General features: G+C 43.4%; 1 protein-coding gene across 3 annotated transcripts in view; it reads right to left on the minus strand.

Moving 5' to 3' along the window:
* Nucleotides 1-1,482: 1,482 nt before the first annotated feature.
* PLAC1 (placenta enriched 1) overlaps nt 1,483-23,748 on the minus strand; it is a 198,513-nt gene continuing 176,247 nt past the window's right edge. For all 3 annotated transcript variants that reach the window (XM_065538815.1, XM_065538816.2, XM_015444323.4), the window contains exon 3: nt 1,483-2,383. In XM_065538815.1, coding sequence (XP_065394887.1) covers nt 1,687-2,325 — 639 coding nt within the window. In that variant the 5' untranslated portion in view covers nt 2,326-2,383 and the 3' untranslated portion in view covers nt 1,483-1,686. The remainder of the gene's footprint in view (nt 2,384-23,748) is intronic.

The following is a 23,748-nucleotide window of genomic DNA, read 5'->3' on the forward strand; positions in this document are numbered from 1 at the left end:
CACTCAATAATAAATTTCTGGCTGGGCGCGGTGGCTCACGCCTGTAATCCCAGCACTTTGGGAGGCCGAGGCGGGTGGATCACAAGGTCAGGAGATCGAGACCACGGTGAAACCCCGTCTCTACTAAAAATACAAAAAATTAGCCGGGCGCGGTTGTGGGCGCCTGTGGTCCCAGCTACTCGGGAGGCTGAGGCAGGAGAATGGCGTGAACCCAGGAGGCAGAGCTTGCAGTGAGCCGAGATCGCGCCACTGCACTCCAGCCTGGGCGACAGAGCGAGACTCCGTCTCAAAAAAAAAAAAAAATAAATAAATAAATAAATAAATAAATAAATAAATAAATTTCTTTTTTTTCTTTGAGATGGAGTCTCACTGTGTCACCCAGACTGGAGTACAGTGGCACGATCTTGGCTCACTGCAGCCTCCACCTCCAAGGTACAAGCGATTCTTCTGCCTCAGCAGGCGCTCCAGGTGCCCACCACCACACTTGGCTAATTTTTGTATTTTTAGTAGAGATGGGGTTTCACCATATTGGCCAGGTTGGTCTCGAACTCCTGACCTCAGGTGATCCGCCCACCGTGGCCTCCCAAAGTGTTGGGATTACAGCAGGCGTGAGCCACCGTGCCTGGACTTTTTTTTTTTTTTTTTTGAGACGGAGTTTTGTTCTGTCGCCCAGGCTGGAGTGCAATGGCATGATCTTGTCTCACTGCAGCCTCCGCCTCCTGGGTTCAAGCAATTCTCCTGCCTCAGCCTCCCAAGTAGCTGGGATTACAGGTGCCGGCCACCACTCCCAGCTAATTTTCATATTTTTAGTAGAGATGGGGTTTTACCATGTTAGCCAGGCTCGTCGTGAACTCCTGACCTCAGGTGATCCACCTGCCTTGGCCTCCCAGAATGCTGGGATTACAGGCATGAGCCACCACTCCTGGCCTCAATAATAAATTTCTGTTGAACAATTCACTTACTCTTACTCCTCCCTGTCTCTCTTCCTCCTCCCCTTTCTCTCTTACCCCTTTGAGAAAGCTAATAGCCAAACTTGAGCAAAAATTTTCTGATCATAGGTGTTGGGGGAGAAAAACTCCTTTCAAAGCACTCTCAGTCTGTGGCTAAAGCATAAGCTCTGGCTCTTGGCATCAGGAATTTACCATCCAGCTGGTGGGTAGTGACGTGAGTGCTTCTTAGAACCATTGATAGTTTATAATTCACCAGTGCAACCTATGCTTTTTGTGGATAAAAAGTGACACAGTTGTAGATTGAACTAAGAAACGATGTGGCTGAGTACTAAGTTAGTGGTGCAGAGTGTAAGGGAAATGGGGATATAGACAGAGGGTCAATTGCGGAAGGCTTTCTTAGAGGAACTTGACGGAGAGGGAAGTCATCCTAGAGAGAAGGGACCACGCACCAATGTTTGCAAACCACTTAGAAAAATGCCTGGCCCATACTGAAAATGAGATATGTGTTTATTAAATAAAAATGCCCAACATATTTTTATGCGATCAGAATTTTATTTATTTTTGTTTACACATGAATATAAAAATATAGAAAAAGGCTTAATTCATGAAGTTGCTATAGGTTGCTCTTTCTCAAAAGTGCTCACATGAGGGCCACAAGGGCACTTATTTGTCAGATATTTGTACACTATATACTAAGTCTAGAAATAGCATCTTCAGGAGACCCCAAACCTGAGGATCACATGGACCCAATCATATCATCTGCGTAAAGAGACCAATCCTCAGAAATATCGAGAAAGTGAGATGGCTGCAGAGGTTGGGCCTCCTGAGCCCCTGCTTGGTGACAAGGGTCCTGGGTATGTTCTTCTTCATTGAAGACACAAGGTGGACAGTCGCAATTGGGCCTTTGGCTGGACTGTGACAAGCTGAATACCTCGTAGCATTTCTCATCCTTCTGGGCTATGGCCCTGCTCTGGCTGGCTACTGTCATGGAGCAGGGCTTGGTGAGCCATGGGGACTTTAGGGGTGCAGCACATGACACTGGGATCACAAACTTAGATGGCGTGCCCTTAGAAGTGTAGTGTATTTCAGTGCTGTAGATAACCATGTCCTGAGAGACAGCTTTGACCCTGATGCCACATTCAGTAACACGGTAGGTGAACTGATAGGCGTGTGGCTGAACATGGTTTGGGGGACAACCCAGGCCCAAGTGTAGCTCATGAAAGTGTACACACACATCGTTGTTTAGCATGAAGGGGTGCACTGTGACCATGAACCAGTCTATGGAGCACAGCACAGTCATTGGACTTTGTCCTGAACAGGCGGAAAACGCAGAGGTGAGGAGGATCATCACTCCTATGAACTTAAAAACTTTCATCCCTGCAGCCAATCAGATAATGAACCACAGGAAACAGGAAGCCGTCCAGTGAGGATTTCTAGAGCACACAAAAACACAAGAGGCAAGTCATCTTATTTTCTATTGAAAGTTCAAACGTGATATATTTTTTAAGCAAAAGGCTGTTCCTAAAGCATTAAGAAGAGGAAAACACTCATTCGAGAGAGAACTGAACTTTAATTTCATTGTTGGAACTCACGTGTTTATGGATGATTACAATGGCTTTTTAAAGTGACTTTCCCATGCTGTTCTAGTATAAAATACATATCCCTAATATGTAGAACAACAGTTTACACTGATCAGGACTGGCATCCTTTTGTGTTTAACGTCAAGACTAACCCAAAACAGAACAGTTTTTGTGTCAAACACTGAATAAAGAGATAGGAGATAGAGTTTAATTCAAGATGGCAATACTTGCCTCTTTAGGGGACTCAATGTCCTCTCATAGACCATACTAATGAACCCTTCCCTATTGCTTTTTTGTTGTTGTTACAACAAATTTGATCAAATAAAAACCTATGAAGGAATTGTGGTTTATTCTTATCAACCAAATATTGAAATTTTGCTGAGTGCCTTACTTAAAATGATCATACGAATGCTTCATAAACTGGCAGTGGCATCATAAGTCATTATGACCAATAGAGTCCCTGATAAATTCTTTGGGACACCTTGTAAAATACTGAAATTGCGGAAACATAAAAACATGCTGGTTTTGAATTTTACATTTTTCAATGCATATTACACATGAAAACTACTGTAAACATCTTATATTAAAGAAAGGGACCAGGTTGTGGCGACTTATGCCTGTAATCCCTGCACTCTAGGAAGCCGGGGTGGGAGGACTGCTTGAGCCCAGGAGTTCAAGAGCAGCCCAGGCAACATAGTGAGAGCCTGTCTCTATAAAACAATACTAACTGAGCATGGTAGTACACGCCTATAGTCTGAGCTACTCAGGAGGCTGAGGTGGGAGGATTGCCTGAGCCTGGGAGGTTGAGGCTATAGTGAGCCAAGACTGTGCCACTGCACTCCAGCCTGGGCAACAGAGACAGACTCTGTCTCAAAAAAAAAAAAAAAGGAAGAAAGGAAAGAAAGAAAGAGAGGGAGGGAGGGAGGAAGGGAGAGAAGGAGGATTGAGTTTGTAGTTTACACATTGATTGACAAGATATCTCCTTAAATCTTTGCTTTACATTCTTTTATTTTCTCTAGCTTTTTATGTTTTCTTTTTCAATAGAAAGCTCTGTGGCCACTTCCTAGTCCTATTGCTTCTAGCTCTCAAAGAGTGGCAGGCAGACCAGTGAGGAGAAAAAGCAGTGCTAGGAATAAGTATCTAAAACATGCTGTCAGAAGGAGGTAACAGATGAAGAAAGAAGAAAGCAAGAGCAACATCATCCAATGTTTTCCAACTCAACTTTCATTTTACAAGTGAAAATGACATAAATCACATAGTAAAGCGCCTAAAGTTTGGAAGGAAATGTACATGCATATAGGGATTCACTTTTGTTCCCTGCTGAGATAAGTAACCCCTGCACAAATTCATTCTTTGACTCATGTTTGTTGAATGCCTACTGTGTGCATAGCAATGGGCCAAAAAATGTCCCAAGACATTTCTCTCCTTTTTCCCCAGTTGCAAAAATGCAGCTCTTTCTCTTCCCTTGATAGTGACGAATTTGCTGCATTGTTTAATGGAAACCATGGCACAGGAGCCCACTAGAAAAATGCACTGGCCTGGATGAAATGTTTTGTTTCTGATTGGCACAGATTGGCCTCACTGTCTTTCACTCTGCCATTAATGATTCCTTATTCTCTTAGGGGTGTTGGGGGTGTAAAAGAGAAGCCCCACACGTCTGCCAGGCTCCTTCCTTTCCTCTTTGTTCCCTCTGAAATGTCTCTCCTGGGACAACTTTTTTGGGGTTTGTTTTTCACAAAGCAAAAGTAGAAGCAGCAGCAGGAAACAAACAAAAACCTACCCCCTTTCTCTCCCCTGCACCAAAAAACCCCAAAACAAACAAAAAGGAAACAACAATAACAACACAAGTAAGTAAATTCTGATGTGAGCTGGTCCTAGATGACTCAACAGTTAAGTAAAGAAACCACCTGCTCTGGAATACTGCATAACATTTGCTGAGGCGTCTTTTGGAAGCTGAGGTAATCACTCCATCACTACTGCACTACTGTCTTGGTCTATAGAAGACCACCTTGTCCTAAATGTGCTTTAGGTGGGTTTTCTTTCCCTTCCTGCCTCTCTCTTTTTCTCTCTCTTTCCTTCTTTCCTTCTTTCTTTAACATCATCCCACAACCTGGGCCTAATTGCCCTGAATGAAAACCTCCTCCTTAAGTAGTTCTGGACTAGGCCAAGGAAACAACTATTTTTGTTCAACCCCAAAATTAACACCCAAGTTTAAGGCTACTCTTTTCCAGAGAGCTAAGCCATCCATTTCCTCCCCCTCCCTCAAGCATCTTTCCTGTACTCCTTCTCCTCCCTCCCCAAAAATAATCCAAATATAATTATAAAATGTCTAGAATTTCTGAGAAATGAGACTGTTGTCCCTCAAGCAATCATTTTAGACTACCTCACTTCCCACCCCCACACATTCACTTCTTGTATTATGTTGCACTGAGTCAGTCTCAAAGGAAGGGGTTCAATAACGTCATTGAGTTTAGGGGTTCATTTAGTACAAGTCTCCAAATGTGAACACGGCAGAATCCGTTTCCTCTGATTTTCGTAAAGCCAAGAACAGCTCACCATGTGATAGGAGAAATAAATGAAGATGACTAGGCGTGTGACAGCATACCCTTGAGCTCAGATAAAGCTTAAAGAGGAGGTCACTGAGACCCAAGTTTAAGGTTGCTCATCTCTAAGGGGAGAGAAAGGAGATTAGGGGGAAAGCAGAATGTACTTTCTAATGAGCTTGCAAATGAGCTAGAAAAGCTCATTGGCTAGTTAGAAACCTAGCTCATTGGCACACTTTGGGACTTACTCCTTGCTGAGAACAGATCCTCAAAGCGGGGCAGCCTCCCTTCTCCTGCTACCTGCAATTCCTAGTGAAGGGTAGAGTTGTGTGTGTGTGTGTGTGTGTGTGTGTGTGTGTGTGTGTGTGTGTGTGTGTGTTGGGGGATGGTTATTATTATTATTATTTTTTGAGATGGAGTCTCGCTCTGTGGTCCAGGCTGGAGTGCAGTGGCACGACCTCAGCTCACTGCAACCTCTGCCTCCCGGGTTCAAACGATTCTCCTGCTTCAGTCTCTCGAGTAGCTGGGACTACAGGCACCCACCACCATGCCCTGCTAATTTTTGTATTTTTGGTAGAGACAGGGTTTCACCATGTTGGCCAGGCTGGTCTCGAACTCCTGACCTCAGGTGATCCGCCTGCCTTGGCCTCCCAAAGTGCTGGGATTACAGGCGTGAGCCACCACACCCGGCTTGGGGATGGTTATAAGTCATTCACAACACAGTGTGAATTCATCAGCTGACTTTTCTGACACCTTGCTGAGATGTACTGGAAGAATGGGATCCCAAACAAGGGAGGGAGAAAGTGGGCTCTAGTTATTGCGGGCAGAGGAAAAAGAAGGCTGAGGGGCTAGAGATGGGAAGGAGATACCAGAAGACAGGGCTGTGTGGGGGTGCCCAACTGAAGGTATTTTTAGCCATCATGCGGGCCATGCACAGTATCCCAGGAGCTGTGGGCAGAATTCTATTTAAAGTCTTTAGAACTCTTTAGAGCTGACGTGGAGTTGGGGACTGGGGAAGAAATAAATGCAAAGAAGGGTCCACTCATTTTGGGACTACTGTCCAGCTTCTTGGGGAGTCCTCTGGGCTGAGAAAAAAAAGCAGTCTCAGGGTCTGTATTACTGTGGCCCCATTTTAACTCGATTGCAAATTAGTCCTGCAACATGCCCAAAGCAATGAGCTTAGATGCATTTGTATAGCCAAGTAGGGCTCAGCTGTTGGTACACAGCGTCCTGAACTGAGCTATAGAGAGGTCAGGCAAACCCAGAGCTTCTAATAACACCTGGATGCAAAATGTTTGCTTTCCTTGAAGCCACAGAATACAAGTAGCTTTCTGTTTTTTTGTAAATGGAGTTTATGCATATACATTTCCCACTGGCTCCTTCAACAGAGTTTTCCTCTTTCCCCTTTTTTCAAGAACTCCCTAATAAGCCTTAATAAATTCTCTACATTAAAAAATCATAAAATGTTTCATTTTGGGAATATAAACTGTATTTCCTTTCTTCCCCCATAAACACATATGCTCTTTTAATTAAGTTCAGAAAAATGCCAGTGTTTATGTTTAAGAGCTATCTATATCAGTCACTGACAGTGGTACAATCTGATTAGCAAAGCCAGACTGAGATCTCATAGTACTTGTGAAACCAAGACAGCCCTTTTCTTCTTATAGACAGGAAGAGAATGGATTGGCCCAAACAAAAAAAGGAAAGAGGAAGAAGAGCTACCACTTAACTCCCCATCATTAAATTTTTTATGCTGAAAATGCTGCTTATAAAGTTAAGCAGTTGTGCTGTTTTTAAACTGACAAATAAAAATTGTATACATTTATGGGATACAGTGTTCTTTGTATACATGTAACAATGATCTATGCATACATTGTGGAATGATTATTTTAGATCAAGCTGGTTAACACGTCCATTGACTTACTTTAAGAAGTAGAGAGTGGAGTGGAAGGGGTAAGGGGAGATACTGGTCAAAAAGTAAAAAGTTGCAGTTAGACAGGAGGAATAAGTTCTAGTGATCTATTGCACAGCATGGTGACTTCAGCTAATAATAATGTACTGTATATTTCAAAATGGCTAAGAGGGTAGATTTTAAATGTTCTTACCATGAGCTCTATTTTTTAATGTTTTATAATAAAGAGATTGAATATTGGTCTAAGCACAGAGCATTTTTAATCTCAGGACCCCCAAAAAATCCTTTTAAAAAGAGACAAAAGCTGAAGTCCAAATTAGTTATGTGATGTTAGAGAGTGAATTGAGAAGTGTAAGAGAAATCGCTTTGAAAGCAGACAGGATTTTTTGTCTCCCCATCTCCTCTGATGTCGTTAGAGACACGTATGAACTCTTTGCATGAAGAATGGGAAAGGGAATTAGCTAAACATTTCCACATCTGGTTTTGGAACGGTTTGGAAAAAGAATTCACTCCATAGGCTCCTGGAAGCTTTTTGGGTCGACAGTTATTTATTTTTAAAATTCAGTATACTCGTGACAGCATAGTTATCATTTGTATATTGTTTTCCCAGAAACTTGTTGTCAAAACAAAAGGAAACAGCAGGGAAAAGGAAACTCCAAAGCAGCATGCAATTATCTCAGGGAAATGTAACTGTCAGGGCTTTGATTTGCAGCAAAGTTTGTTCACTCTCTTGCAGCTGATTTAAAGAAAAATGAATCTGAGTCAGATTAAAGATTCTTTTACAGGACAAGAACGGAAAAAAAGGAATCGTAACACTTTGTGGGCGCTTGAGTTTAAACATTCAAGCAGTCAAATTCTGACTGTGCCCTGCAAACTATCTCAAGGTTTGAGAGCCTTTTAAAATGGAGGTTCTTTTTAAAGCCCAGTTTTAAGGAATTAGTTGGTTCACTGCTCTCAAAGAAAGTGACAATTGTGATTAATACTAATGATGTTGAAAGTACATTAAAGTGAGTTAGAAAATTAAATAACTGCTTTTGTAGAATTTACATTAATTTTAAAGACGCTGAGACTGGTTCAGTTTTCCAACCTCATGAAGCACAGTGTTAAAGTAACCGCACATTATTCATCATTTTGTGTGGAAGAAGAATTATGAACTGCTAATACTTAACAATGTCCATTTTCTCGGCTGAGAAAAACACCTTGACCGAACCCTAAAAAGGCTTCATTAAAATTAAACTAAAAAGCAGTCATTAAAAATTTATTTCTGATTCTAAAAGTAACTGCAGAAAAATTGGGTACTGTCGAAAAGAAAAAAGAAGGAAACACCCTTCTCAACCCCCAAATAACCATTGTTAAAATGTTTTATATATTTCGAATTTGGGGGGAAAGTATATGTCCACATATATGATTCGAAGTTATCTCAGGGGAAAAAAAGTCAAGGCTTTTGGAAAGCTGTTTTTAATTTTTGACATTGAATTTTAAAGCAATCAAAGCATTATTTTTGTTTGGGCCATCTGGTTTTGTTCTTATAATCTGTTAAGCTATCAAGCATAGTTTAAATGTCATGGTTCATCTCATACACAAATAAAGGTTGCGAAATAAATAAGAATCCAAGCTCCTTGTAAGAGAGAAATTTCCGCTGGGTCGCAAATTTGGTTACTAAAAGGTGAGTAGTCTAATGTGAAATCAAACTATAATAAGGCTACACAACAAGGGTAAACCATGCCCTGACTGAACATAAATATTCCTAAATAAATATAGAAAGCCATACTTTAGAGGAAATTGCAAAGATCAGGTCATGGGAACTCCTCCCCTTTTGTGCAGAGAAGCTGAGTTGGTTGAATTTTAAACTTGAACAAAGAGATGTATTTCATAATTTCCATGAAGTGTGAGGGACATCCCAAATGTATGCTCCTAATTCAGTTTATGTTTTAACAATTTATTTGAGTTTGATTTTTTTCAGCAAACTACACCCTTTGCCACAAAGCCCCAGAGTCCCTTCTCATTTTAAAAGACAAGGTAGGTTTGTGTCTGTGCAGACCTCTCAACTCCACGGCAGCCACGGCCACATTTTTAACCCATTAGTAGTCTCTGGGAGTCTGCCAAAACCAGATAAAGGCCCATTTGCCTGAGGTGATCTGAAATCATCAGAAGGCAGAGGATTGAATCAGATGTTCCTTCAAGGGCTTCACCACCTCTTTGATACACCTGTGTCAATAAATGAGGGCTCTAGATGGCTTCCAAAAATGGTCAGGCACATTCCCGTCTCCCTTTCAAAACTGGGATTTTTGAGTACAGGTTTTCTTAAAGTGAGGTGCACGCATATGGCCCCTTAGGTGTGGCCTAAGTCCAAAATAAACCACAGTTGACTTTATAGGCTACTTGGCTGATTTTTCACTGACTTGACCAGAATGCATCTTTCCAAAACCCAAAGCTACCTTGTGTATGCCCCACCCAGAATGTGGTCACTTGGTGCATGTGTATAATGCCCTGACTGAGGCCATTCACCATCGTTTGGCTCCTGAGAGGTAGAAAAGGTTTTAGAAAAGGTTCCTTTGATAGGAAGGCTGTTGGTCATTGTTAGCGAGCCTACAATTTGGGAGGCATGTGTACATATCAGAGTAGGTAAAGATGCATTGCTCTGTGATGAGGACATTGTAGGAAGAGAAATTTTCTCTCTCTCTCTCTTGCTCTTGTGCTCTCTCTCTCTCTCTCTCTCTCTCTCACACACACACACACACACACACACACACACACACACACAGTGATGGACAGACAGACGGACACACACATACTGAGGAGAAGAAAATCCCCAAATCTGTTTCTTACTATTGCCCTGATTCCTACTATTTCTCCCCATTCCTTGGTTATTGTACCGTAAATTCCTTTAAAAATGGAATCTTGGTCTACTATAGTATCTGGTACACGGTAAGTACTCAGTAAATATTTTTTAAATGAAAGAAGGAAGAAATTAATGAATGACCACCAGAAATCACCACCTGCCCCTTTGCCTCCTTGTCCAGCCCCTAAGGGCCTGAATCTGGTTATTGGCTAACCCCTTCCCCTACTCCTTCTCCAGTCTCCCAGTTGAAGGCCTGGGGTAGCAGTAGAGTCTTTCTATAATAGTTAGAGAGTACAGAGTCCTAACAAGGGTCCTGGCCTGTCCACTTGCACACCTGCTTACCTTCTAGGCTCACTGATGCCAAGGGCTCTATGTCTGTCCCACCCAACGGTACCCAATTAGCTCTTAGTCAGTGACCCCAAGTGGAGCCAGCACTCTTTGTACCCCTTTTCCTCCATCCCTGTGATAAGTCATCCTCTGGAAAGAAGACGAAGTGGAACTCTCCCCTAGTCTGGCCTTTACATGGGAGGGAAGAAGAAATTTTCAAGCCGTATCTAGACCAAGTCCAGGCAATTGAGAGACAGCATAATCAGAAGCGGAAGCCTCAGGTCCACAAGGTACTGAAGAATGGTGGGGTGCCTCGAAGGGGCTTGGTAGAGCCCCCAGGTTTACCCGGGCAAATGGAATTAGCCCCTGGAGTTGTCCAAGGATTCCCTTAGCTAGAAAAAGGAACCTAAACCACAGGCTGGATATCTGTTCCTCCTGAGAGCAGACCTACACATCCACTCCCAATTCCATGCACAGACACAGAAATCAGAAAACGCTAGAGGTTCCGGGAAAATCAGAGGCAAGATGGATGAATTCTCCACTGCACCAACTTGACCCTTGGCTCCATCTGGGCTGGGCTTTTCACTCTGCCAACTCGACTAAAAGAGAGATCCAGGCCAACTTCAGGTCTGTTTGAGTGTCCCTAAGCCTGAATGTTCCCAAAAGTGCTTTGCAGTTGACCCCATCTCCACATATGATAGAGTATTGTACTGGTAAATATCACTATACACTTCTCTGATCTGGACTTTTTATATAACAAAGATTTGACTTTGGATGTCATAGTTCCTTATCCTAGCAATATTTAAAATATATATATTTTTTAATTAGCTGAATGTGGTGGTGCGCATCTGTAGTCCCAGCTACTTGGGAGGCTGAGGCAGGAGGATTGCTTGAGCCCAGAGTGAGACCCTGTCTCAAAAAAGAAAAAAAAAAAAAAAAAGAGTCCAGGTGGTGGCTTATGCCTGTAATCCCAGCACTTTGGGAGACTGAGGCGAGCAGATCACGAGGTCAGGAGATCAAGACCATCCTGGCTAACACAGTGAAACCCCGTCTCTACTAAAAATACAAAAAATTAGTCAGGCGTGGTGGTGGGCACCTGTAGTCCCAGCTACTTGGGAGTATGAGGCAGGAGAACAGCATGAACCCAGGAGGCGGAGCTTGCAGTGAGCCGAGATTGTGCCACTGCACTCCAGCCTGGGTGGCAGAGCGAGACTCCGTCTCAAAAAAAAAAAAAAAAAGCAAGAACGGGGTATTGGGCCGGGCGCAGTGGCTCACGCCTGTAATCCCAGCACTTTGGGAGGCCAAGGTGGGTGGATCATGAGGTCAGGAGATTGAGATCATCCTGGCTAACACAGTGAAACCCCGGCTAACACGGTGAAACCCCGTCTCTACTAAAAATACAAAAAATCAGCCAGGCATGGTGGCACTTGCCTGTAGTCCCAGCTACTTGGGAGGCTGAGGCAGAAGAATCACTTGAACCCAGGAGGCGGAGGTTGCAGTGAGCCGAGATGGCGCCGAGACAGTGAGCAAGACTCTGTCTCAAAAAAAAAAAAAAAAAAAGAACAAGAAGAACAGGGTGTTGGTTTGGTGCCTTTTTCCTGCAATTAATTACTTGGTTAAAAAAAAGCAATTGGTTAAAGTTGTGTTCATCATTTGCATATTATAATATATAATATTTTAAAATACACCATATATAATGTTAAAAATAAATATAAACGTCTAATCTATTATATCTAATAATAAATACATATATTAATATAATTATTAACAACAAAAAGGAAGTTTCCCCCCACTGGTAATCTATCTTCCCTTAATAAAGAATGAAGGACTTTCTTTCTGAAATTTTTCTCTAGGACTAAGACTTGAACTTACATCACTGGACTACAAATGTTTAGGAATACCTATCTATGTATTCTATATCTATATATCTAACATTCTTTTTATTTTATTTTATTTTATTTTATTTTGAGACAGAGTCTCACTCTGTTGCCCAGGCTGGAGTGCAGTGGCCGGATCTCAGCTCACTGCAAGCTCCGCCTCACGGGTTCACGCCATTCTCCGGCCTCAGCCTCCCGAGTAGCTGGGACCACAGGCGCCCGCCACCATGCCCAGCTAATTTTTTGCATTTTTAGTAGAGACGGAGTTTCACCGTGGTCTTGATCTCCTGACCTCGTGATCCGCCCGCCTCGCCCCCCCCAAAGTGATGGGATTACAGGCGTGAGCCACCGTGCCCGGCCATCTAATATTCTATATATAGATATACATATTCTCTATATATCTATATCTATTCTATATCTATATATCTATATATTCTATATAGCTAATTATATATACATATATATGTATAAAATTGTGGGCCGGGCGCGGTGGCTCAAGCCTGTAATCCCAGCACTTTGAGGGGCTGAGACGGGTGGATCACGAAGTCAGGAGATCGAGACCATCCTGGCTAACACGGTGAAACCCCGTGTCTACTAAAAAATACAAAAAACTAGCCGGGCGAGGTGGCGGGCGACTGTAGTCCCAGCTACTCGGGAGGCTGAGGCAGGAGAATGGCGTGAACCCGGGAGGCGGAGCTTGCAGTGAGCTGAGATCCGGCCACTGCACTCCAGCCTGGGCGACAGAGCGAGACTCCGTCTCAAAAAAAAAAAAAAAAAAAAAAAATTGTGTCCTCCGGGCTGGGTGCAGTGGCTCATGCCTGTAATCCCAGCATTTTGGGAAGCCGAGGTGGGTGGATCACAAGGTCAGGAGTTCGAGACCAGCTTGGCCAATATGGGGAAACCCCGTCTCTACTAAAAATACAAAAATTAGCCAGACGTGGTGGCACGTGCCTGTTGTCCCAGCTACTCAGAAGGCTGAGGCAGAAGAATTGCTTGTACCCAGGAGGCAGAGGTTGCAGTATGACAAGATCATGCCACTGCACTCCAGCCTGGTCAACAGAGTGAGACTCTGTCTCAAAAAAAAAAAAAAAAAAATGTGTCCTCCCAAAAAGATATATTGAAGTCTGAACCCCTGGTACATCAGAATGTGACTTTATTTGGAAATATGCTCTTTACAGAGGTAATCAAGATAAAATGAAATCATTATGGTGGGCTCCAATCCAATATGACTTATGTCTTTACAAAAGGGGAAAATGTGGACACAGAGACAGACACACACAGAGGTAAGACAATGTGAGACATGTAGGAAGAAGGCGGCCATGTGCATCACTCCAGTGATGCGCCTACAACCCCAGGAACGTCAAGGATTGTGGGCAAATACCAGAACTAGAAGAGGCTTCTCTAGAGCGGTCACACGATATGGCCCCGCCGACACCTTGATTTTGAACTTCCGGCCCCCAGAGCTGTGAGACAATACATTTTTTGTTGTTTTAAGTCGCCCAGTTTATGTACAGCAGCCCTAGCAAACTAACAATTATATCTTCCTAACAAATGGAACAGACACACGTGCCTCCTTTCTGAGATAGGAGCCTGCAATTATTAATGTTCTGACTCCGTGTTTTGTTACAATCTTAAATTCCGTTTAGAATTAGAAATATGATGAGGCAACAAGGAATAGAGACAAAAACTTAGAAAGAAAGGGGCCAGTTAAAAGTGGTGTTGGTGCTGACATTTGATGCCTACAGGAGAAACTGAACTAGAATTGCACTGTAGTATTAAGGGAGACGTTCCCAGTAAAAAAGTTGTCCAAAAATGGATGGGGAAACCTGGAGTGAAACTAAGATCTCTTTGTTCCCTGTAGGCATTCAGTTAGAGGCTGGCTGGCCACTTGTTGGGGTGACTGGAGAGGGAGATCCTGTCCTATATCAGAGGCTAGAGTAGATGGTCTTTGGCCGGGTGTGGTGGCTCACGCCTGTAATCTCAGCACTTTGAGATGCCAAGGCGGGCAGATCACCTGAGGTCAGGAGCTCAAGACTAGCCTGGCCAACATGGTGAAGCTCCGTCTCCACTAAAAATACAAAAATTAACTGGGCATGGTGGCGCCTGTCTGTAGTCCCAGCTACTCGGAAGGCTGAGGCGGGAGAATTGTTTGAACCGGAGAGGGGCAGAGGTTGCAGTGAGCTGAGATCGCGCCACTGCACTCCAGCCTGGGCAACACAGAGAGAGAGGGACTTCACAAAAAAAAAAAAAAAAAGATGGTCTTTAAGGTTCTATCACAGAATGCCTTGTGTGTGCATGCGTGTGTGTGTGTGTGTGTGTGTGTAGTGGAGCGATAATAACACATGCATGCATGGGAACCCACACACATACATACATCATGTACACATGCAGAGGTTATTTATGTAGGTCTTCTCTTTAAAGTCTTACAATGTCATCGATGCCCACAGCCTCCAATCCTGACATACAGAAGATTATATAACACTTTCTAACAGGGACTTGACCTCTCAGCCAGGTTTTTGTTGTGACTGCATGTGACTGTGTATTGGTGGAAATTACAAGGAGAAGGTGGAAGGGGAGAAGGGAGGGCAGGTCATGATATAGAGGAAAATACTCAGAATGATTCTAAGTATTAGCCATTAAGAAAAAAAACCCTTAGAATGGAGCTTACTGCCCAGCCCTGAAGCCTGGGGGTGGGGCAGTGGAAATGGTCTTTCTTCTGTCTTTTTGTTTGTTTGTTTGTTTTGTGTGTGTGTGTGTGTGTGTGTGTGTGTGTGTGTGTGTGTGTGTTTTGAGATAGGGGCTTGCTCTTTGCCCAGGCTGGAGTGTAGTCGTGTAATCATAGTTTACTGCAGCCTCATCTCCTGGGCGCAAACGATCCTCACGCCTCAGCCTCCTGAGTAGCTGGGATCACAGGCACGTGTAACCACGCTTGGCTACTTTTTTTTGAGGAAATGGTCTTTCTAAGCAGCATGGACTGTGAAAGCCTGAACTGGGGGTTCATGTGATGCCTGTTTTTGGGGGACTTACAGGAGAGCTGATCAAGAGAGATAACAGGAGGGAGTTATCTACTGGGATGGTGCTGGGGAAATCTCTAGACAAAAGATATCCAAATTAAAGCAAATTTCTTGCACCGAATTAAAAAGGTTGGGGCTCTGATCCTTGGAACTGCAGTCTATGGAGGTCCTATCACAGTTATAGGGAAAATGTTCAAAAGTAGAAATACTTTCTATTTCACCTAGAAAGTAGTAGTAGTGATGACTTTAAAAATATTTATTTATGCTTCTTTGCAATGTCTTAAGTGATTACAGAAACCAGGGGTTCTAAAATGCTTGTTTAAACATGTATGGGTTACATATGGCAACAAATCTCAAAATACGGCACTTTTGCTTTAATCTGGATATCTTTTGTCTAGAGATTCCCCAGTCCCACCCCAATAGATAACTCCCTCCTGTTATCTCTCTTGAGATAAAATGAAATCATTTTATCCCTCCTTTTATCCCTCTTGATCCTTGCAGCTCTTCTGTAAGGGCCCCAAAGACAGGCATCGCATGTTAAAACTGTGGTAACGGGGGTCCCAGAAGGGCAGAGAGCCTTGGCCAAGATCAAGGTCAAGGTTGGATAAGTCAATCGGGGCCTCAGGCCTTTCCACCAGCCTGCCTGGCTTCTCGGCCCTACAACTCAGAGAAAAATGGCCAGACATTATAATGAATTTAATCACCGTGAAAGAAAAGGAAAGTCCTGAGGTGGCTTGGCTTCTGGACTATGGCTCTAAAACACTTGGGTGATTCTGCTTCAGTGTCTGATGGCTGAGTTTTTAGGAGAGGGGACAGAATCAACTTTCAAACCAAGCAAACCAAAGCATAGAGGGGCTATGGGAGCAATTTCCCATGCATGACTCGGGGAAGCTGAGAGAAGCTCTAAGATGGTGGGTGGCAGTGAGAGACAGGGACAAAACTTTCTTGAAAATAACAAGAGGAAGAATGGAGTGTTCTCAGGCTTTCACACAAGACTTGTGTCACAGGCTGGAGAGGGCAGACCCAGAGAGACCCCAGCTGAGCAGGTGGTTTGTGCTTTCCCGGAAAGCTGAGGCCTCTAGAACTTAGGACAGTGAGGGCAGATGCTCGTCCCTAGGAGGACACCCACATCCAAGGAGAGCAGATAATTCCTGTATTCCAAGAGCTCTGTGCACTTCTTTATGAACCTGCCCTGCTTCTGCTTCCACCAAACATAGCTATTTCTCAGGCCAAGCCACCAGTTCTAAAATTGATCGCACTGCATTTATGCTGGGTATAAATAGACATAGATGGGCTGTTTAATTTCCTACGTGGCTACCTTCTGCCAATTGGAGCACCCTTGGGAGTAGAAGAACACAAAGAGGTTTAAGGTAGGCAGGCCACTAGGATTTTTGAAACTTGGATATTTTGTCTTATACAAAGAGCAACAACTTTTCTATACACTCTCAAAAATAATCCTACTTTTTAAAGCTTTCTTTTTACACCTAAGTGATGAGAACAAAGACAGAAACTGAGTCCACCCACTAGACAAAACCTTTCATCATAGGCAGCTGCTTAACTGTAACAGCTGAGATTCCCACAGAAGGAAGAAAGGAAGGAAAACAGGAAGGAGGGAAATGGGTATTTGTTGAGACACTGTGTTACTGTGTTAAGGGCTGTACGTGCAGTATCTCACTTAACCCGCATAGCAACTCTGTGTGGTATTATTATTAGCTTCCTTTTATGGAAGAAGAATTGATGATAAGAAAGGTTAGGAAATTCACTAAAGACACAAAGGTCATAAGCGGCAAAGCCAGGATGAGAAGCTTCTATAGTTCTCTGTCTAGTCTATGCCAGTGCCAAGAAAGCAAACACAGTGAAGGTGTTCACAACAGAGGACCTAAGAGTGGCAATGGTTGTTTATGGGTATCAGAGTCTAGGGTTGTGGGGAGGTGGGGAAGTTAATAGCTTTTCAAGCAGGGGAAATTGAGAAAAATAGAGGCAATAAATGGGAGACAGAAATTAAAGGGCATTTAGAGTAGATAATTCTGGACCACTGTTTCTATTTTATCACTCTCTATATTTTAGACTTCTTGACAGCACACAGCCATTCCTTATTTCAATGTAACACATTTATTCCATGGGCTGCGTGCATACCCAGAACACAATGAACCTCGAGACACACTGTATATTCAGGCCTTCTCAATCTGTTTTGACGCGGGAAATGTGTATGGCTTCTGTACAAAGCCACCAGATATGGCAACCCCAAACTAAGAAGAATGGCCTGTAGACTCACCCAATAAATCTTCCTGAATGGAAAAAGGGTACCACACATTCTCAAACTCTTGCATTTGTTATGGAAGTGGAGAATCACATATTCCTGATTCCACTCTGAGGACAGGGATTGTATGTCTTTCTGATTTCATCATGTCTTTAAAAAGAATGGGCTTCTCTTGCCAAGCCTGAATGTTTGTGACACTCCAGACTTGGATGTCAGGGCTTGGATGGGAGGGAGGCAAAGAGTACAGACAGTCGAATGACTGAGTCAGTGGGCAATGTCTCATTAGTGCCATGTTGGAAACAACCAGAGCTAGGCAGCCCTAGTTCCCTGACATAAGTTGGGTTTTTACAAACATTTTACTTTGTAAAAACTGAAAAAGGGCGAGGGGCACTTACGGAGTTTGAAGAAAGCAGCAGGGTGAAAGCACCCTTCATTTCTGATTAAATCCAGTAGCTTGGGTTGCTGAAGAAAGGAACTGAGTTTATTTCCCCCCAATAATACCATCTGGCAGTTTCTCAGACTTTTTTTTTTTTTTTCTTTTTTGAGACAGAATCTCACTCTGTCGCCCAGGCTGGAGTACAGTGGTGGGATCTTGGCTCGCTGCAAGCTCCACTTCCTGGGTTCAAGTGATTCTCCTGCCTCGGCCCCCCGAGTAGCTGGGATTACAGGCGCCTGCCACCACGCCTGGCTAATTTTTGTATTTTTAGTAAAGATGGGGTTTTGCCATGTTGGCCAGGCTGGTCTCAAACTCCTGACCTCAAGTGATGCACCCGCCTCGGCCTCCCAAAGTGCTGGGATTACAGGGGTGAGCCACCGAGCCTGGCCCAGTTTCTCAGACTCTTTATGAAGAATCCTATATTGTTCGAGCTATGAACTGGCTCATAGTAAGAGCTGAACAACTGTGGCACCCACCTGTTAGAAATCAAGACTGGGGTATTAAAACCAGAAGTGCTGGCCTATTAGAAGGGCCTGACCATTCTGTGTGGAAGGCAAACCTCGCCTAAACCCAGGGATTAGCATGTTCACATTGGGACAATAACTGAAGCAGGTGCTCATTCTATGGGTTGTTCGGAATCATTTTTCTGACTGCATAGAGGTAGAAGCTGAAATAGAATAAGTTCTCAGAGGGCATGACTCCAAACAGGGAATGGGGAGGGAAGGGAGGCATTCCTTATTCTTTGCTTCCTTGGAAAATGGAAAAAGAAACTGTCACAAAATGGCAGCTGCCCTGGCTCATTGGCGGTTCTGCTAAGAAACTAGGGGACAAAGAGCTGATTAAAGAAGGTCATGTTTATCTAGGGCTATGGTAATTGGAACACACCCTCACTAGTGATCTAAGTTTAAATCCCCAGCCTCTAAATAAGCAATACTTTCAAAAGGGCCACCTTATCATTATTTATAAAATAGTCTGATTTTCTGGGAGGAGTACTTCTCTTTTAAGCCTCTCCTTTAGAGATTTTGTATGTGGGAGATTATAGACTTCGAGGAGTATTATTTTTTTAAACTAAGTTTTAAAGTCACCATAGTGTTTGTAAATAAAATAAGATAAAATACAATAAATACCAAGTTTTAAGCAGCATCAATTATTTTTAAGTACAAGGGCTTATGGTTTCGCTGTCTTGTTAAGATTCTATGAACCTAGAAGGGTGACTGAAAACTTGGTGTTACTAGTATTCTTGTTCTGATTTCCCTATATGGACACATCCTTGGAACTTCCAGATATGCCTAATTGGATATTGGGGATAAGAAGTGATTTGGGTGAGGAGAAAAGGCAAGGTTATGGAGGAGACAATGACTTAGTTCACTCATGGGACAGAAATGAGTGCAATATATTTGGACAGACTTATAAGGACAGAAAAAATGGTGGGAAGAAAGTCTAGGGAAAGAAGTTTGGAAACAATGAGGTCCTGGAGGGTTTCAGGCAGGATAGTCTAGTAGTTGAGTGCCTTTGATGTACCAAGAGAGATTTGGAATAAGACAGTGCTAACTTTGGGAATTACTTTTTAAGCATTGCTTTCATCATTTGTAAATGAGGATAATAATAACGATAACACTACATAGGGTCGTTATGATTATTAAATGATACCATGAGTGTAAAACTGTTTAGTATAGCTCCTGTCATGCAAGTGCTCAATAAGTGTTATTATTAAAATTATTATTGTTGAATATAGAAATTAGACTAAACCACACATGGAAACAGAGTTCATGAGAGCTCCTAAGCTCTCTCTTTTCAAAATGTCTGGACTTTTGATGTAATGATAAGGAGGGTTTTCTTGTTTTGTTTTTTTTTTTAAATTTTTTGTAGAGACAGGGTCTTAGTATGTTGCCCAGGCTGGACTCAAACTCCTGGCCACAAGCGATGTTTCTACCTCAACCTCCCAAAGCATAGGATCACAGGCGTAAGCCACTACGCCTAGCTTTTTTTTTTTTTTTTAATGCCCAAGGAATTGGAGATATACAGACCTAAGTTTGAATTGAGACTCTGTCACTTCCTAGCTGTGTGACCTTGGGTAAGTCCCTTCCCTTCCCTGGCCTCAGTTTCCTCATAAAATACGGACAGTTATAATAGCAACCTCAATGGGATTGGAGGAGTGAATGAGATCTGAAAAACTGCACGTACAGGGCCTGGCACAGAGCAAGTGTCCAATCAATGGGAGCTATAGAATAGGCTCAGGCAGACAGCCTGGCTGCAGGTCTCTTTCCACTCCCACCTCCCTCCACCTCCTGGTTAGTCCCAACTAGAGTCCCATCAATCTGCCACTCTCCTCAGGGGTTGCTGGAAATTCCTGGCGCAGATGTCTCCTACAGAGACGAGTTTTGGATATTCCTCCATCCACCCCTGTTACCACTGAATTATGGGGAGAGAGAGAAGGAAAGAAGACCCATTGAGAGGGAGAGGAGAAAACAAACGACTTCTGTATACTGCTGCCCTGGCTAACCCAGGCCCATGCCTGAAATAGGTGTTCGGTAAATACTTGAGGAATGTATGTACAAGTGAATGAAAAAAAAAAAAAAAAAAAAAAAAAAAAAAAAAAAAAGGCTGCAGGCAGGCATCTGGGCAGGGAGAGAAAGAAACCCAAGTCATGGCAAACTTTTCCTGACTATGCCTCCATGACATCTGTCTGTACAGGGGCCTCCCCTGGCTATGGGTTCACTCAATAACTCCAATTCGCTCCTTCCTTTTGCACAGATCACATACAACACCCTACACGCTCCCTTCAAGAGATCCAGATAGAAGCTTGGGGGCTCGCCACTTTGGGTTTAGAGCACTTGAATTCTTAGCTGTGGACAGAAATGCTGATCTCAGGCAGCCCAGCAAGGGATATCCAGATATAACCACACCCATCATTCTGAGATTCCCTTCTTGTCCTGAGACCAAGCAGTAGGGTGCTAGACAACAGGACCCACCAGTGCACTTCCATTTTCCATTTAACACATGTAAGCAATATGACTACCAGGTTTTGATGTGAAGGATTTGCAAGTGAGTGAAGACACCTGTGCACACAGGTGGATAAACACGAGCACTGAACGTGCACACTGACCATCCAAGGGACTGACACTGAGGATTACGCTTTTTCTGGGCAACATTTTAAAACCTTATGTGTGAGGGTTTCTCAGTGCCCTTCACAAGCTCAACTTCTGTTCCAACATTTGTTTCAAATTAGATTTCCTTCCATAAAAATACCGCTTAACGACACACATGCAGAATATGCATTTGGCTTTTCCTGGGTGTTAAATATTTTATTTGATGTGCTGATTTTGTTACTACATCACTGGAAAATTAATCCACAATGAATTGCCTGTGTGACAAGCTCTCACCACAGAAGCAACAGCGATTTGAATCTTGAATCCTGGATTCTTTATCTCTTGCTCCCTGTGAGCTCCTAGCCTCAATTTCACACCCGATCTCCTGTTACCCACAAATTCTGCAACTGACACATAAACAGGCAGAATGTCTTTCTCCCTAAATAAAAACAACAAGGAATCAGAAAAACAGGGCAAGGATTCCACCTTTCGTGACGCCACTTAAAATTTAAAAAGTATTTTAGGCCGGGCGCGGTGGCTCACGACTTTAATCCCAGCACTTTGGGAGGCCAAGGTGGGTGGATCACGAGGTCAGGAGATCGAGACCATTCTGGCTAACACGGTGAAACCCTGTCTTCACTAAAAATACAACAGAAAAAAAAAAAAAAAAAAAAAAAAGCCGGGCGTGGTGGCAGGCACCTGTAGTCCCAGTTACTTGGGAGGCTAAGGCAAGAGAATCGCTTGAACCCAGGAGGTGGAGGTTGCAGTGAGCTGAGATTGTGCCACTGCACTCCAGCCTGGGCGACAGAGTGAGACTCTGTCTCATATATACATATATATATATATATATATATATATATTTTTTTTTTTTTTTAAAGAGAACCATTAAGCCAGATCTTGCTAACACATGTAACTTCTTGATTAGTTCCACATTCACATCATCTCTGCCTTGAGTTGGTTCTGGGGTCTGACTTAGCAAGCTTTTTAAAATCTCATTCCACATGTGCTGAGAGTGAGGGATATCTGTGAGTTGCTCATTATTGTTTAAGTTAAAAAAAAAATAGTGAAGACCACAGCTGACTTCCAAAGTAGGCAACTCCAGCTCATGGGTTAATGAATGAGCCCCAGGGAGTATGTTTATGATGTTCTGAGATGGGGACTCTGAGGTGGGGGTAATTTTGGCCCAAAGGCAGCTGGTTAGGCAGCTGGTAGAGAGCAGCTGCAGGAACGGGACTATTTCTAGGGGGGGTTAGAATTTAAAGTTGGACTTGTGGACAGAACTGTTCAAGTTGAGCTGCCCCTGGGTTGAATTCTCCCCCTCAGTATAGGTTACCAGCTTATGCTTTGACATCAGATGTACAAGGAGTTGGGGGAGGGAACTAGGGGTGAAAAGAAGGACCCCTGCCTACTTCCTGAGTCACAGCATTACCGGGGAGAAGTCAGGACCCAAAGGTGCCCATTGCCATGTGCCCTCCTTCCCCTCTCCATGATGTTTTGATGGAACTTAGCATTTGAGAATGTACCGCCAACAGGGCTCTCATTTGAAATGTAAAATGTCCTTTCATAACTGTTGGAAAGGAGGTCTGTATACATAGAGAGCATCTAGGATTTGCCCATTTCTGTGAAAAAAAATTCTTCCTGACTGTAAATCCTGTGCTCTGTAAATAATTTTTGGGTCCAAGAAGACCAACAATTTGCATTTTCCTACCCCACCGCCTGCCCTGCTTTTGAAGCCCACAGCGAGGGGAGGGGGAGAGGGCATCTGGAGGGAGGAGACGGCAAATGGATCCAAACACACATATTTATTTAGTAAACAAGCTCATCATCTCCTCAATTTTAAAATTCACTGTGAGCAAATACAAGCACAGACTTCACTTGGAAAAAAAAAAAAGTACAGCATTCCCCTTAAAGCGATTTGGTAATTGCAGGAAGGAGAGAGCAACATTCCACCCAGGTGCTCACTACAGCACACCTGTGGGTTTGGAAACAAAGTCTCAGCTGTTAAACCTGAGGGGCTGTGAAGCCACCTTTGGATTAGGCTGTGAAAGGAAGAGTGGTAGGGGAAGGACGCAGAGGGCAGCTAGGCCCCTTCTTTCCAGGGAACTCCAAGGTCATCTTGCCGCCTTCTCCCTCTCCTCCTCTTCCTTCTCCTCGCTAACATTTTCTTTCTTTCTTTCTTTCTTTCTTTCTTTCTTTCTTTCTTTCTTTCTTTCTTTCTTTCTTTCTTTCTCTTTCTTTCTTTCTTTTCTTTCTTTTCTTTTCTTTCTTTCTTTCTTTCTTTTCTTTCTTTTCTTTCTTTCTTTCTTTCTTTCTTTCTTTCTTTTTTTTTTTTTTTTGAGATGGAGCCTCGCTCTGTCACCCAGGCTGGAGTGCAATGGCATGATCTTGGCTCACTGCAGCCTTTGCTTCCCAGGCTCAGGCGATTCTCCTGCCTCAGCCTCCCAAGTAGCTGGGACTACAGTGTGCACTACCACGCCCAGCTAATTTTTGTGGTTTTTTGTTTGTTTGTTTTGGTAGAGACGGGGTTTCGTCGTGTTAGCCAGGTTGGTCTCGAACTCCTGACCTTGAGTGATCTGCCCGCCTTAGCCTCCCAAAGTGCTGGGATTACAGGCATGAGCCACCGCGCCCAGCCCTCATTCACATTTAGGGAGTACTAACAACATGCCAGGCACTGCACATAGGGCTTTGTGAGCCTTGCTTCATGTAGGCTTCACAGTGTTCTGAGGTACAGGCTGTTATTATTCCCATGTGAGAGAGGAGGAAACTGCAGCCTAGAGACTTTGGGTGACTTGCTCACGCAGGTCACATCCTAGTAAGTGACCAGGAGTCAAGGTCAAGCTGAGCTCACTCCACAGCTGGTTCTCTCCCCACAGAAGCCAGACATTTCTTTAAGGCTCCCTTTGTGGGCTGGGTGCGGT

Source organism: Macaca fascicularis, chromosome X (genome assembly GCF_037993035.2).
Source record: "Macaca fascicularis isolate 582-1 chromosome X, T2T-MFA8v1.1".
Taxonomy (NCBI): Eukaryota; Metazoa; Chordata; class Mammalia; order Primates; family Cercopithecidae; genus Macaca; species Macaca fascicularis.